Genomic DNA, 17563 nt, shown 5'->3' with positions numbered 1-17563 from the left:
TTTTGTTTCGCACTATTTTAATTGGTGGATTTTTTTTTTATTTACCTCCTAGGATCAGGGCCGGACTGGCCTATAAAGCGATCTTCTACATATCATGTTTTAGTTTATTTTAAAAGCTTTGTCCGTTTTTATGAGTCTATTTAATCGAAATAAGCGCCATTTGAATCAGTGAATTCGATGAAATCGATGAAGGCCGTTTTTGCCTGGTCCTGATTGACGATGGTTTTACCGGTGAGAAAGTTATCGAAGTGCTTGAAAAGATGGCAGTCGGTTGGCGAAAAGTCTGGGGAATATGATGGGCGAGGCAGAACTTCGACGCTCGTGCGGACGAGCGTTGTCGTGGAGCAGGATCGTACCTTTTCTGTTGACCAATGCCGGCTGCTGCTGACACTCATCGTTGTCCAACCACTGTCCTGAACGCCTCCTGTTGTCGTAGAGGATCCACTTTTCATCACACATGACGATTCGATCCAAAAAAGGATCATTTGGATGCGCAAGAGCAAGGAAGAACAGACTTCGGAACGTGAGAATTTCCGTCTATCGTGCAAATCGCGGGGCACCTACTTTTCGAGCACCTGCAGTTCTTCCCCCATTCCACAAACCGTTTGTGATGGGTGAATCTCCACCAGTCGAGTCTGTTTATCGATCAGTATATCCCGCGACATTCTTGAATAAATATTTATTGACATACGGAGCTATAGAAACATATATGACATTAAAACAGGCAGAACTTTTGAAGCAACCTAGTATTAATTAGGATTATTGTCTTATTTGACCAGAATTCAGGCAACATTAATGACTTATAGGAATAAATCTTTCTCATAAGTCACTCTATCAATTGGTGAAAACCATACGAGAATCTGTTTGGTAGTTTTTGAGTTTATCGTGTTCAGACAGATGCGGTGTGGGGGTAGCTAGGTAGGTAGGTTGTAAGTCTAAAGTGAGTGGGTCTATTCGACCCTCCACCGCAACCCACAAGGGTTTATTGTGGCTCACACCTATTCACACTCGGCCAAATAAACCCAGCTTCTCAACGAAGCCGATTAGTTTGTATGGTGAGTGGTCTTTCAGGTCAGATGGTGAGAGGACGGATCTGCCGAACTCAAAGAACCCGATTCGGGTTCATTGCCTTCATTGCCTTCCAGGCCAGTATGACTAGGAATCCAGACCAGAGACAATCTGTTGAGTCTTCCTATCGAGGAGAGTCTTTTTTGGCAGTTTGCTACCAATTTAGACGTTACTCGGTAGGAACCAAGAGCTTCCAACGGCGCTTGACTGTCCGAGAATATTTGTATTGACTTGAGAGTGAGGTTGGATTTATCCAATCTTTCCGCACACAATTCAATAGCGTCAATTTCCGCTTGAAATACAGTTGCATAAATTCCTAGGCAGGTAGATAACTCTGTCCTGGGTATGCGACTGAAAACACCTGCACCAGAACCGGAAGGTGTTTTTGATCCATCTGTGAACCAACAACTATCTGCTCTTAATATTTTCTTCTCCCGGAGGATCCAGTCCTCTCTACTCGGGAATAGTACTTCATAAGGCAGTTCTTAGTTGACAGTTGGAGGCATAAAGTCAGAGGTCATTTCCAGAATGCTGTGACTTCCAATGTCAACCAACAGTCTGTTGCATTCTGCATTTAATTGATTCGTGCAATTGGCAATGTGCACAAGTCTGTATGTAGTCCATCTAGCCTCTCTCTCCAGAAAAATGTGGAGAGGAGGTAGATCTAGAAGGATCTCTATGGCCGCTGACGGTGTGGTACCTACTGATGGAACCACTGATAGCTAGACAAGCCTGTCTCTGTAAGCCAGGGAGCTTCGCTTGGGCCGTTTTCTGTAAAGCCTTCGGCCACCAAGCAATTGCACCATAAGTGATCATTGGTCTGACAGTCATCACATAAATCCAATGGATTTGTTTGGGACCTAAACCCCAAGTTTTACCACAAATCATTCGACATGTCCATAGAGACAGGTTGGCTTTGTGCAAAAATTTTTCCAAGTGCGTTCCGGGTGAGTCTTTTATCAAGGATAATGCCAAGATATTTCACATCCGTTCCAAATGGAATGACCACACCATTGAGGGAGAGTGGCGTTAATCGTCTAATTTTCTTCTCTTGGTGAAGGGGATTAACACAGTTTTGCTGGGGTTGACAGACATCTGCTCCCTCAGGCACCAACTGTGAACAACGTCCAACGCGCTTTGGAGGATATTACAAGCTACCCTTCCCGACTTCGCCAGGATGACAAGGTCATCTGCAGCGGTGTAGAGGACTTCGTTATACAATATTTAGTGATTATGAAAATGATAGGTGCGCTAATACTGTAGTCACAATGGTCGAAATTCGGATGAGTACGTAATGTAGAGAAATAAGTTTGTGAAGTCGATGACAAGTTTAGGGAGACATAATAGGCAGGGCCAGGCTAGATAGAACTTACTAGCCCCGGAAGAAGCCCTCATGGTTGTGATTATATGCACATTGATAGCTCAATGTTTATCTTTTTATGAAACATTTTCTTGAAATTCGAGAGAAAACTTTCACGAGAAAATTTCTGGCGAAGTAATACCCGAAATCAGTGTATCGAAAAGTGAAAGTGAAGTCTATTGAATTCATTATTTATCACTTAAACACGCTTTTAAAGAACATCGAACTAAAAAGTTGAAAATAATTTTTTTAAATAAGCTTAAAACACTAATGAACAAAAAATACTAGTATTTTTGTGAAAAAAGCAACGGGCGCTTGATTTACAAAAAATATGGCACAGAGCGTCCACGCTTTTTTCACAATAATACTAGTATTTCTCGTTCGTTATCGTTTTAAGCTTATTTAAAAAAATATTTTCAACTTTTTAGTTCGCTGTTCTTTAAAAGCATGTTTTTTAGTCATGTTAAACTATATTTATTTTATCTAAACTTTGGGATCTATCAGTCGCATATTGTTTAGAAAAATGACCATTGATATTTTCCGATTCCGGAGCCTGAAAATCAGCTACCAAGCCCAAGGCAGCAGGCGCGCAAAGGAGGGTTACAAATAAGGCAGCAGGCGCGCGTGTTAATAAAAAAATACTTTTTTCAAATGAAGAAATACATGTAAAGTGATCTGGAATTACATCAAGGTTACGTACAGCGCCACCTTCCCGCGAATAGATCAATCAATAATGTCAAATACAGATCCCGACCTTGAGAGTTACAAACAAACATACATACATACATGCATACATACAGGTGAAGCTAATATGAAGCGTGTTAAAAAAGAGTATCACAACATAACTTGGATTTTGTATCTAGATATTAGTCTATACATGACATTTTATTTTTTGTTGAGATAAGAATTTCTTATTTGGAATAGTATCTGAAAAAGAGAGTAACATATTGAGGCTTTCCTGCCGGAAATAAGGGAATTCTGCATCCGAACCGTTCTTACCGCCAGTCAAAACAGATTATTAATAAAAAAGCGAGAAATCTCGCGGATACGTGGGCGCTTCTCGGTAAGAAAAAAAAACGAAAATAGGACGACCGTCGACGCGAACAAAAATGTATACACTGTATGCGCGTGTAGGTCTGCAACTTATTTATAGATCAAGTGTGTATGTATATCGGCCGAAGTGGAGGAGTCCGCGAGCTCGCAATGATATCGAGAACAGTGTTGCCAACAAGGCGCGAAATACTCAGAATCTGCGCAATTTCTGAATCTTCTGCGTTTTCTGGTTTTTGTGGCGCATTTGCTGCGTTTTCTGGCTTTTTTTTTGATTGTCTGAACATTTTATATCCTGCGGATATAAAATGATCTCAGCGGACCATTTCAACCTTGGAATGCATCAGGCCCATTAACATTCATTGTTGCTCCTTGTTATACAATTGTACAACACATTGCACTATTTTTTGTTGTGTTGTTGTACATTAAAATGTACAATTTCATATCCGATTTCAATGACATGAAGAAATCTGTTTCATTTCACTGATAAGTCCTGAAAGCCACGGCCAAGGAAGATTGAGAAGTGAAGAAGAAGATCAGGACAGGTGTCAATCGGGGCCACCATTGGCGAGGCCGTCAGAGGGCGCTTGAAGACGAGAGGTTAAGACGACAGTTCAACATTTAAACAGCTAATTTGAGTGCCTGAGAGATTAATGTTTGAATATGGCTTGTTTTAGATATTTTTATGTTCGTTTTGCAAAGTTTTGGCATATAAAGAAAACAAAATATTGTGACATGGAATGAAAAGGGTTAATTAAACGGATAGAATAAAACGTTTACGTCAATAATATGTAAACAAAAATCGCATAGGAGCTGACGTTTAGTTTTTTCGCCATCCCACGCACCATATGTGATGGGTCAATCTCCATAGGACTTTTTTCGAGGTTATACGCCCATTTTTTCATATATCAATGTTTCGCGCTTTTCGATCGGATTTTTCGTTCCTTTTGGTGAATCTCGAGAAAAACAACTGTACTGTGACGGCAACACCGCCGAACACTCGCAATAATATCGTCAGTCTCAGCCGTCTCAGCGCAGTATCGTTTCGCGTTCAAAAGTCTTTTCTTCGAGTTTTATTATTATTATGCTTCTCTCTGGTCGTTTGCGGTTGTCCGAGAGTTAATCGCCGGTCGGCGAGAATGCGTTATGTGTTTAGTTAATGAAAAAGTGCGGCAAATTGATCGAGTCGGCCAGCTTTAAAAATAGGACCCGTCTAAATGGTCAGGCACCTGGGAAAAATGTGCTTGAGACTGAAACTCTTGTGCATCGATTGTTCAGGTTGGTTCCGCAGTTTTTTCTCTTTTCTCTGCTTCGAACGGGACAGGTTCAAGGGGCTGTTGATGAATTCACGAACGACGTTTTTTTTTGTTCTGGAGATTTCAAACCACACGAAAGTTTTATATGTGCTGAAGCCAAAATAGTTCGGGATTCCGAGGTGTTCTAATCTAAAGTGCAGAAACCACAGTTTGTTTTCGAGGTTTTTTCTATATATTTGAGGTTGACGGTAAGAAATTTCCAACAGAATCATCGATTGGGTCTGAAAAAACTTCAAAAAATTATTTTCCAAATATAGTTATTTCATGTCCGAACTAGCAGTAAACAGATCTTTCAACACTGCAAAGTTTTCGGTAGCAATCCAGAAAAGACATAGGATTTAAAGAGTTCGAGATATCATTGAAGTGATATGTCAATAAATTTATAAATTTCATTTGTTCAGGTAATAAAAGCCCTCAAACACACACCACACAGATCTCCACACTACATCACACCTATTTTCTACTCCATCCATTTCCAAACTTACAATATCCTAACCTAACAAAAATTCCGAAACTCGAATCGACAAAAATAAACAGCCCCACATGTTAAAAAACAAGCCTGTAAGTCTCACATTCGTAGCGCCCTAATTAACAATTACCAAGCCCACAATACCTTAACCTAACTCATAATCATTCATAAATCCTCAAACTCATAATTTGTACCTACCTCGTCATAATTCCACAATTTCTACTGTTACGTTTTTCCCCGTGGGCTGGCCAATAATTGACTAGGCTGAATAATCAAACTTAACTTTATTCCACTTTAAATACAACAAACACTTCAACTCAAACTTCAACCATTATTCGAATGTCTATCGTCTTACTAGATCACATCGCGTACCGCACTGTAGCTTCCACTTAACTGTGTACTTGTCTGTCTCGATACGCTCGCAGCCGGCGTTTAAATATCGTAGTAGAACATCGTAGAATTTTCGCCGAAGCTCCATCGACATCGGTAGCATGACTCTTGCTGCTTCTCGAGCGGCAGGGAACATTGGGCATCACCGCGCTCTTAGCTATGTCATGTTTGGTTTATGGTTACCAATGGCGGCTGGCGTTACTTTCTGTTGGGAATGATCTACAACACTACCCCCTTCCCTGAGGTTGTTCGCCCCGAATAACATTCCAAGAGGGGACATCACGACCCATGTAAGGACTGAGCCTCTCTATGTGGACAACTTTAGGCTTGCTTCTGGGCTGACAATTGGATTCTGTACACTAGATCGTTTATCTTTTTGGTTACCAAGTAAGGTCCTTGTCATGGTCTCTGCAACTTGGGACACAAACCTTTCCGACGTTGGGGTTAGTAGAGCCACACTGCATCGCCCTCCTTGAAGTTCACTGGCAGCGACTTTTTGTCGAATCTTATCTTCATCCTGTCCCTGGAAAGCCGTGATTTGGTCCTGGCAAATTCGTGTACAATTTCCATTCTCTCCTTCAGGTCATTCACAAACTGTGAAAGAGGTACCTCTTGAGATTCATCGAAAAGACTGCCACACAATACACAGGGCTTCTGCCACCGTTGGTTGGGTAAGGCTACTACTTCGCCGAAGTTCCATTGACATCGGTAACATGACTCTCGCTGCTTCTCGAGCGGCAGGGAACATTGGGCATCCCCGCGTTCTTAGCTACCTTAGCTGGTTTATGGTTACCATTGGCGGCCGGCGTTACTTTCTTTCGGGCATGATCTACAACACTACATTCTCTCACAATTTCCATATGGTATTCCTTATCACAATTTTTATTCGTTTGAAAGAACTATTGATGACATTATGTGTGGAATATAATATCGTTCAAATTTCCGTCACGGCTTCTCTGGGTGAAGTGCATCTGAAACGTCCAATTTTCCATGAATCTGGCGCTTAGATCAGGCTGAATTTAACCGATTGCATGGGTTATGTTGGCTTTGAGGACCGCTGGGGTTTCCCAAATAGGCTGAAAAACAACACCATAATCATGCTTCAGCCACCGTATACACCTGATTTGCATCCCCCCTACCGCAACTATTTCTCGTTCCCGAGATTGAAGAGACCCATGAAAGGACGGCGTTTTGCGAATACAGAATCTCCAAAAAGTGCAAGGACTGCTTGAGGATTAGAAGAAAACGCTGTATTACATCTGAGGTGGAGTACTTTGAAAGGAACAAAATAGAAATTGATGAATAAATACATATTATTTCAGAAACATTAAAATTCACAAATTCACCTTATTTTTTGAACATACCTCGTATAGTCGAAGTAACTGATATAGTAATCCTAAAGGTGTCGGCGAAGTCAAAGGCCAAAAAAAACCAATACAAGAAATAATGCAGCTACGAATTAGTCCACGTGGACTGAAGAACTGGCGGTTCGTATTGTATAATTTTTACTAACCGAGTTTTATGATTGGCTGAAGAGCCATAAAATTAAATTTGAAGTCATGTTACGGTGACCAATAGAATGTAGCGATGAGTACAGCCGTTGTGTCGTCAATGTTCAGTTCAGGATCTGATCGCGATTTGAGTGTTGAAATTCGATATTGGTGAAGTTTTAATTACTTAAAATTTTTGTTATTTGTTTAAAATGTGGCGTCCTTGGACAAGCACTAATAGTAATAACGAGTGTGATAACAATGCAAACTTTTTCCTGTGTAGTGATTCCAATAGCGCTGGTGAACAATGCGAAAAAGAGATACCAGTGAATAAGATACGGATGCATTCGCATATTGAAACACAGAGAGTATGCTTCAATGTATATAAGAATCTACATATCAAGTTTGGTTTCGAGAGAAAAAAACTATTACAAGCAACAATATATTTGACCGAAATTCCTTTGTCAACTGTCCGTAAAATAGTCAAAAACAAACCTTATGAACGCAAGACGCGATGTGATGCGGGATTACCAAGACCTTTAGATGTTCATCTAATAAAATCATTAAAAAAACAATATAGGACTGTTACAAAAGCAAGGAGATTATTACAATTGAAATCATAAGGAACAAATTTAACAGGCTTGTTCATACTAGTTAATCAGTGTGACCTTGATATCTTGTACCGTTTGGAAGTCAAGAGGGGGAGACGATTTACGTCCGCACTGTATAGACATTTTACGCTGCATGATGATTGACGTTCATTTTTTTCCGTCAATGATAGATCTGTCACTGTCACTTTCATTGTCCGTGTAAAATTGACTTTGATGTGTTTCTTGTGCCTCTAGGAAAAAGTATAAACAAATCACAATCTGACAAGCGGAAACTGAAACGAAAAAGGCCCTAATAATTGATAGGGTCAGAAAACAGTGATTTTCATAAGACGTTTCTGTTGTGTAACCAAAAACATGTACAGTATTATCTGTATAAACTATTAGTTATTTAGTACTTGAGCCTTGAGTAGCAAAATGTGGCACCACAAAAATGTATTGGATTATATACGAACCGGTTCAGTGATATTCCTGATGATTTTCATATGGCTGCACCTCAACTTTTCAGGTCTAGACGAACCTTCTTCAAAATACTCCAAGTTGAACAATGCCGATGCGGTGATTTCGAGTGCGAAATCTGCAGAACCACCAATCACCTCTGTTTATGAAGAAATATTAAGTAATATGCCCAATATATCCACCATAAAACGAAAAATAGCTCAATACAACCAGGAACAAGTCGTTCACAACGAGCACAAATTTCAACCCCTTCGGAATGACTCGGTTGTCATCGTCGTTCAGGTACACGATCGAATTGCTTACTTACGCCATCTAGTAGCGAGTCTCGCAAGAGCGTTTGGTATATCGGAAGCGCTTCTCGTTTTTTCGCACGACTTTTACGACGAAGAAATAAACAGTCTTGTAAAAACCATCGACTTTTGCAAAGTAACGCAAATGTTCTACCCGTACTCCACGCAAACTCATCCTAGAGAATTTCCCGGGGACGATCCGAGAGACTGTCCTAGGGATATGACGAAAGAAGAAGCAGTTATGAAGAAATGCAATAACGCCCTCTATCCTGACGTGTACGGACACTACCGGGAGGCGAAGTTTGCCCAAATAAAACACCACTGGTGGTGGAAAGCCAATCGAATATTCAGTCGACTCAAAGCAACGGAAAACCACACCGGCCCCGTCGTTTTCCTGGAAGAAGACCAATATGTCGCAGAAGATTTCATATACATGCTGAAGTTGATGGAAAAACACTGCAGAATATTTTTCAAACACTGCAACATCCTCTCCTTGGGGACGTATTTGAATGCTTACGATTACCGTCTGGATTCCGGAAGAGTGGACGCATCCCCTTGGATAGGGGGGAAACACAACATGGGGATGGCTTTCAACCGATCTACGTGGAATCAGATAGCCGAATGCGCAACCGATTTCTGTGAATATGACGACTACAATTGGGACTGGTCTCTCCAACACTTGTCTCAACGATGTTTGAAACACGAACTCCAAGCTGTGTCCGTTCGAGCTCCAAGGGTTTTCCACATTGGGGAATGCGGGGTCCACCATGCGAAAAACGATTGTGGTCTGACTTCGGCCATTTTGAGAGTTGAACGTGTGCTCAAAAGTGCCAACAGTCACTTGTATCCTGGTCACTTGATATTAGGGAGTTCGACAGATTTGAAAAGTAAACGGGTCAACAGGAACGGGGGTTGGGGGGATCGAAGGGATCACCGCCTATGTCTGGACATGACAATTCGTTGATTCTGTCGAAGATATTTTCCGGGTTGTTTGGCCGTGGTTTGCACGGTCAAACAAGCTTTGATAATATCAAACGTAGTAGTTGTGAAAGTAGTAGTAGGTCGTGAAAGTTTACATTATTTGAATTCGTTAATTGTTTAATGTTTGGTACCAACTGAATGAAATGTAGATTTTTGCGTTATTCATTAGATTCTTTCAAATATGCACAATGGCATTCTTTATTCAATAAATATTAATAGAGTGTACCACCAATGTAAAATTGATAATGCTATACTGAAATACTCTTGATCTGTCGTGCCGTGTCGTTTGTAACGGTTCCATCTGTAAACATTTTGGAAATGCTTATACAATTGATTGAATTTCATAGAAATGTTGTAAGTCATGCCTGAAAAAAAAACGCCGGCCGCCACTGGTAACCATAAACCAAACGTGTCGTAGCTAAGAGCGCGGGAAAGCCCAATGTTCCCTGCCGCTCGAGAAGCAGCTAGAGTCATGATACCGATGTCGATAGAACTTCGGCGAAAATTCTACTATGTTCGATTACGATATTTAAGCGCTGGCTGCGAGCGTATCGAGACAGTCAAGTACACAGTGAAGTGGGCGTCACAGTGCGGTACACTAAGTGATCTAGTAAGGCGATAGACTTTCAAATAATAATTGAAGTTTTAGTTGAAGAGTTTGTTGTATCTAAAGTAAAATGAAGTTAAGTTTGATTATTCAGTGTAGTCAATTATTGTTCAACCCACGGGTAAAAAAAACGTAACACTAATTTCAGACCGCAATTTAGTATAAAAATACGGTTTTGTTTTCCTCGTGTGTTCGACAATAATTGATCACACTGTACAATGAAACTCACTTTATTTCACTACTACACTTCCAATACAACACCAAAAACTTTACCTGAACTTCAGACTAATACTCAAATGTCTATCGCCTCATTAGCTCACTTCGTACCGCACTTTCGACTAGACTAGCCCTATTTGTCTGTTGGTAGTGCTTATATATGCTTATTGAAGTCTCCGGAAGCTGACAGGAATATTCTCGAAGCGACGCGACACCTAGAACGACCTAGAGTTGAGGGCGACCTTGGCCAAGTCACAGTCCATTTACCAAGACCAGTGGCGGCCAACATATTTTTTTCAAGGGATAATTCATAGCAATACATATCGAATGTTGAATAACATTGAAAACATAACTCTTCCTAATAACGCTTATTTTATATCGTTAGAAGTATTCCGCCAATTGAAACAATTGAGCCAGTTGAGCGTTTCTCAGACAGAAATCTTGTTTACTATTTGTCCGTCTGAAAATTATTTTCAATTCAATGAAAAGTTTAATTCATGCAGCGAATAGCTAATGATGGAAAACCCGCGGAATCATTTGCTAGCTGAAATTTTGTGGAGAACCTTGAGAATGAAATTTATAATAATCAGTGGTTTCATCGGTTCAGTCGACCGCTAGGTGGTACGGTGGTTCGAGGCAAGAGGCCGGACGAACGATTTTCACTGCCTATCGTCCAACCCGAACGAGGATTCGCACGTTAAAAGCTAAGACCTCGTTAATTCTCAGCTCGCACAAGTTTCACTTTTGAGAGGTTTTAACATATTTTTTCAATAGTTGATATCTTATTTCAATGTAGATGATTTATCAGTCTGCTTTGTTGGTACAGGTAGGCATTTGTTCAAGTTTTTCGAAATTGTTAATTCCCTTTACCCATCAATTCGATTCATCACTGAAATGGACGTAAATAATTCAATAAATTTTCTATTAATAAAATTAATTATAAATATGATTTTTCAATTTTCCACTAACCATCTTATATGGAAATTTTCATGCATGATTAATTGACACATCCCGATCAACAGTAGTTGCATTTATCAGCATAATAGATCATTGGTGAACCCACTAATAACATACCTCATTTTTTGAAAAGCACAGACTTACACATGGCTTACTAGACAATTAATAATTTAAGGGAATGTATTGAAGACAATAAAGGCAAAATTTCAGTGTCAGATAGATCAGGACTATATAAGTTGACTTGTGAATCTTGTCCAAAACTTCATATTGGCCAAACGGGGAGAACCATTTCTCAAAGAAAAAACGAACATAGACTTAGTTTCTTGAATATGAAGATCAATTCCACATTTGGAAACCAATTCTTGACATAGAGCCATGAGTTCAACCACGACTATTTATCCAGATTTCCAGAAAGTTTTTGATCAGATAGATATCTGTTGTTATCTTGTGGGGAGGTTGAAAGAAAAGAAATGTATCATGCAGACCAATTTTCAAAGAATCAGGTGTTCTCACTCTGCCATGTCTACTTATTTTGGAATCATGTTTGTACATATTCAATAACAAGAATACTTTCATGAAAATCAGTTATATACACTCAAAAAAACTAGGCAAACAAATGATTACTATGAGCCCGTTTGTAAATACAAAGTGACAACTAATGCTCCTTCACACCTAGGCCTGAAACTTTTTAATAAACTTCCCTGTGATATAAAACACAAATCAGTCAACTTAGTTAAATTAAAAAAACATCTGGAGAATATTATATTAGAAAAGTGCTTTTACTCACTAGCTGAGTTTTACGATGAATACTCAACAGTTATTGCTCTTGTGGAGTTGATATTTGTACATATTTCTCTTTGTAATTGTGTATTTTTTGTTTTTTTTGTATTATATTTTTTGTATGTTTTTTTACGATCTAGGAAAAGCTTGACTATTCTTATACAAATTGTGAATTTGTCATAAAGAAAATGAATCTTACTACTACTACTTGCTCGCGTTTAGCCTATTCCCAAAAAGGGCAACAAAAATCTTCCAAATAACTATAGACCAGTTGCTTTGCTATCAGTGATGTCAAAAATCATGGAGAAAGTGGTAAACCACCATATCCTTAAATATTTGGAAGGCTTTAACATCTTGAGAGATCATCAGTAAGGCTTTCGGAAACAAAGATCAACAGGCAATGGAATTAATCACGGGTCTGACCCCTCTGGATCTGTACGTTAAGGAGGTTGCGTTAATGGCCATGGTACGATTGCGCACGGCTGGTATAAACCTCGAAGTAGGAATGGGTCAATTGAGGCTGGGCCTATGGCGGGAAGCGCTTACTGCGCAACCTCTGCTGCAGGCAACAAGTGATGCAATTGAACCCAGGTTGGTGTTCAATAAACCCTACAAAATACAAATTAAGCATGCTACAAATGCAATACGGATTTATACAGATGGTTCAAAAACCAAAGAAGGCTCAGGATGTGGAGTGTACTCCAGATCACTAAGCCTAAGGATTAAGTGGGGAATGGGAATAAATACCAGCGTGGTCCAAACAGAACTGGCTGGTATCTCAATCGCCACAAAAGAAATTACCAAGAAAAGAATTTCTGGCAAAAACATAACAATCTGCACTGACAGCAGACAATCACTATTAGCCTTGAACAGACAACGTGTTACTTCGGGGTTAGCACTAGAGTGCCACCAAGATTTAGCCAAAGCCTCGGTAGATAATAACATTATCCTGAGGTGGGTTAAAGGGCACGACAAGAGTAAAGGTAATCGCATTGCCGACTCTTTAGCCAAGGAAGCGGCTGGACTAAGAATTTTAGGACCCAGTGGCACCTACGGCCTGATGACTTCGACAATTGTGGAACTAGTCAAATGTTACACCCATGCTCAATCCTTGAAGAGATGGGATGAAATCAAAGGATGTAATCTTGCCAGGATCACCTTGGGCGACCCTGGGAAGCTGGCGCCGAAGAAATATCTGGCGATGACCAGGAAAAATCTACGCCTTATAGTAGGATTTCTGACTGGCCACTGTCAGCTAAGGAAATACCTATATAATATGGGGCTAGTGGACACACCTCTATACAGGATGTGTGAACAGGAAGATGAGACTGTCAGGCATGTCCTGTGCGAGTGCCCGGAGTTATCGTCAATAAGAGAGTGTGTGTTCGGCGAGTCTTGGCCTACACCTGTCAATATAAAGGAGATGTCTTCCAGCGACCTGTCCACCTTCCTGGAAAGGACAGGATGTACGATGACCTAGGAGGACAACTCCTCGGGAGGATGTACAATGGGTCACATGTGGCCTATGTGCGTGGGCTTACACTCACCCTCCCTACTCTACAGATACAGATAGAAGCATGACTATTCTTATACAAATTGTGAATTTGTCATAAAGAAAATAAATCTTACTACTACTACTTGCTCGCGTTTAGCCTATTCCCAAAAAGGGCAACAAAAATCTTCCAAATAACTATAGACCAGTTGCTTTGCTATCAGTGATGTCAAAAATCATGGAGAAAGTGGTAAACCACCATATCCTTAAGTATTTGGAAGGCTTTAACATCTTGAGAGATCATCAGTAAGGCTTTCGGAAACAAAGATCAACAGGCGACCTTCTGTCGTATGTCACGCATGTTTGGAATACCGCAATCGAGAAACATAGAGAGTGAAGAGCTGTTGAGCTTGATATTCCTAAGGCCTGTGGCATGAGGGTTTGCTGGCCAAACTTAGATGCTATGTCTTGTCGGATCATTTATGTGTATGGCTCCCCAGCTTCATGAAATAAATGTTCCCTGCAATGTTCCGTCGATGGATATCTCCCTAATACTTTTACCATCAACGCTGGTATTCCCCAGGGATACACATTGTCTCCAACCCTCTTTTTATTGTATATCAACGACTTATTGGAAAAAACCAAGAATCCCATATACTTGCTGCTTTTCTGGCGACAACACCCTTGTCTCGACATTCCATTTGGATTCCAAGACATCGGCTGAGTATGCACATCTGCACATGCAGCAGTAGGTTGCATATCTCAATGAGGATCTATAATGCCACGAAAACCCAGGCGGTTTTTTTCCGAAAAGATAAATGTCTCCGAACCGGATATCATGATGTCAAGACAGACAATTCCGCTTTCTGCTTCGATAAGTTTGTTGGGGGTTAAAATGGACACCAATATGTCTTCGCACAATCATATCGCTGGAATTGCAAAGGCTACTGCTCAAAAGCTTGGAACACTGTTCCGAACCAGAAAACTGTACACACCTCAACAACGTTTGATACTTTATAAAGCTCAGACCTTCTTTGGAGTATTGTTCTCATGTAAGGAGCTCCGCCCCTAAACACACCCTAAAGCTGCTGGTTTCCATCCAGGGAAAAGCCATCCGCCTGATTGGAGACACGAGCATCATTGATAGTCTGGAACATCGCCACTTTCGCACAGAAATGGCTATGAGATCACCTTAAGGATTTTCCTGTAGTGCTTGTGTTCTGTCCTTGAAAAAAACTCTATATCTGTTTGGTGGAAAGCAGTTTAATATGAGTCATTCAGATCTCCTAGGTATTCTCTTAGCTCAGGTATGCCACAGAGTTCTAACGTGGGCCCCTTCTTATTCATAATGTTCATAAACGATCTATGTGAAGTAATTAATATTTTGCTTACACTGTCAACAGTTGCAATCTGGTTTGAGTTGGTTCATAATTGATGCTTGCGAAACAAATTGCATTTGAATATTCGAAAATGCAACATTGAGTCTTATAGTGAAAAAATAACATCTTGTCCTATACTATTGCGTAACAATAGATTGTTACGCAGATTCGGGCAATGTACCCGGCTATGACAAATTAAAGAATTAACTGTCTTAAAAAAAATATTTCCAACAATATTTCAGTAATCACAAACTAATTTATTATAACACTTAGCAACTGGCGCTTACATCATTTCCACTATTTGAATTTCTTGTTTAGCCGCTAGATTCACTTTCTGAACTGCCCTCTTGGGTCGGGAAGACGTGCTTATATCGGTAACGGTCCTTTCTAGAATTATGTCGTCGGTTCGGTTTAAAATTTTACCGGCGATTCCGACTGCATTCTTTCGCGGTAATATCATTTGTTTGTTCCATGATTCGGCCGGCGTACTGGTCAGGGGCGGTTTCAGATTCGTTACAATATTATAGTCATATTGTCTGCTGATGTTCTTGTAGTTTGGACATTAGGTTAGGTCCAAAGAGAGTGGGTCTATTCGACCTTCCACCCGCAAGGGTTTATTGTGGCTCACACCTATTCAAACTCGACCAAATAAACCCAGCTTCTTAACGAATCTGATTAGTTTGTATGGTGAGTGGTCTTTCATGTCAGATGGTAGGAGTTCGGCAGAGCCGTACTCCTACCATCTAACCTGATTCGGTCCCCAGCGGGGCAGGCACAAACTGTGTGCCCTGCTGTTTCATCATTTTACAAACAGAGGCGACATACACTGTCTTCCGACAGTCCGAGTCTCTGTATATGATGATTCAAATGACAGTGACCTTTAAGAAGGCCTGTTAGACATCGTAGTTCATCCCTATTGTAGTCCAACAACTTTTTGGTATCAAGATTCGAAGGGTGAATAAACACTTATATTTCCTGAGTTAATTGATGTGTGAAAAGGTAGACGTAGATATACCCCAAAAACTATAATTAGCTTACATTTTAATTGAGTTAACTTGAGTTAACGTTCGAGGTCGCTTATGGAAATAGAAACTATTTCCTGTGTTATTTTTGTCGTGTATCGTCAGTGATACCGATATAAAAAATATCGTATGTTAGTTTTGGCGCCAGTTGTACCGTGTGTTTCGTCTTTAACGTTTTGAGGGTCAGGAGAGGACAACCACCTGTTCAAAATTTTTTGATAAAACTTTTTTTTTTATTAGTCAGTGGGCTATGCTTGAAGTCTGGCAGTAAACAAATGTAAAGAAATGAACTTAAAACGTTGAAGCCAGTCTAGAATATACCTACACAGTAAGTTGAATGGACCGACGCCTATCAGAGACTGGCTCGAACGTTTAAAGTTAATTTCTTTAAATTTGTTAACTGCCATTCTTCAAGCATAGCCTACTGACTAATTAGAAAATGTTTCGTCCTTATTCAGAGGAATCGGGCAAATTACGGATATGCAGTTGGTAAGTACCTCGTCCACTAGATGGAGAGACATTTTGTTGTTCGCTCCAACTTAGGAAGAGGAATGAAATACTCTAATAGAATTCCGATTTTCAATTATGGAATATGATTGACTTAAGGTCGATGATGGTCACTATCTTCCACTGATGAGTGGCTAATGAGCCCGAAACCGGTCTGCGAAAGTGCCCGTTCCAAAATAGAAGGTCGACTCTTTCCAACTGCATATGCAGGATATTTTCTGTGAAGATTCCTGCACTGGCACCTGTCGGATATAATCCAACGCCCTTAATGGTATTGGCCAGGGGAGTAGTTGTTTTCTGATAGGCGTCAGACTATTCAACCTACTGTGTAGGTATATTCGAAATGGGCTTGAACGTTTAAAGTTCATTTCTTTAGATTTAAAAACGTTTTTTGTTTAATTTACTGTATTGAGTATACCCGATTGAATTGAACAAAAGGAAGATGACAACTCACTCATACATATAAACCTAAAACATGTTTTTCGGTACATTTCTCCCTCGTCATTGCGATGTAGTCAATTGATGAAAGGTGAAACTGGAACCTCCGACGTAGATTAAAGCACTTTTCACAATCAACAGAGATGGAATTCTGGCCAATCCACGGGCCAATCAAGTTGGTGTCATCAGGGGAACAAGAAAACTGATTCCTAACTGGGAGCTTTGTTACTGTTAATGCTTCACATGGCACACATTACAATTTCCAGAGTTTCAAAAGCATCCAAAAATATAGTGTTCTGTACCGATCTCAACAAATTTCAGACAGTTTTCATTTATTCTATTGTTCTCCTAAGCGTGTTCAGCGACACTAAATTTTTCTGGTCTTCGAAATCAAAATCGTGTTCGCTGCGTGTTCTTCGAAACGAGTCTTAATGGCTCGCTCAGTCTGACCGATATATTTTTGTCACAGTCCTCACAGGGACTTCTGAACTTCGACAAATGATAACGGCCATCTTATTGAAGCTACAATTGCCAAATTAGTTGTCATTCATTCAGTCTGTTTTGACAAATCACCACGGACGGATATAGCATTCGACAACACGTGCAAATAATGTGCAAAATGGGTGTTCTGTTCGGGCAACGTACCGCGCACTTTACGCAATGTGGTGGATAAGTTTGAGTCCA

General features: G+C 40.2%; 2 protein-coding genes across 2 annotated transcripts in view; both read left to right on the top strand.

The window, feature by feature from the left end:
* The window catches only part of Spn (protein phosphatase 1 regulatory subunit spinophilin), an 83792-nt gene that overhangs the window by 15191 nt on the left and 51038 nt on the right, over positions 1 to 17563 (top strand).
* Positions 5849 to 9743, top strand: Mgat2 (alpha-1,6-mannosyl-glycoprotein 2-beta-N-acetylglucosaminyltransferase). Its single transcript, XM_023160831.2, has one exon. The coding sequence runs from the start codon at positions 8169 to 8171 to the stop codon at positions 9462 to 9464; it is 1296 nt and encodes a 431-aa protein (XP_023016599.2). The 5' UTR covers positions 5849 to 8168; the 3' UTR covers positions 9465 to 9743.

The sequence above is a fragment of the Leptinotarsa decemlineata genome, unplaced genomic scaffold (genome assembly GCF_025532065.1).
Source record: "Leptinotarsa decemlineata unplaced genomic scaffold, Ldec_3_MD MMD2_P_RNA_scaffold_2, whole genome shotgun sequence".
Lineage (NCBI taxonomy): Eukaryota > Metazoa > Arthropoda > Insecta > Coleoptera > Chrysomelidae > Leptinotarsa > Leptinotarsa decemlineata.
The sequence above is the reverse complement of the archived record's forward strand: the minus strand, read 5'-3'. Positions and strand labels throughout refer to the sequence as shown.

Coding starts and splice junctions, on each gene's coding strand:
- Mgat2 (XM_023160831.2), top strand. CDS start 8,169: ATGTGGCACCACAAAAATGTATTGGATTATATACGAACCGGTTCAGTG.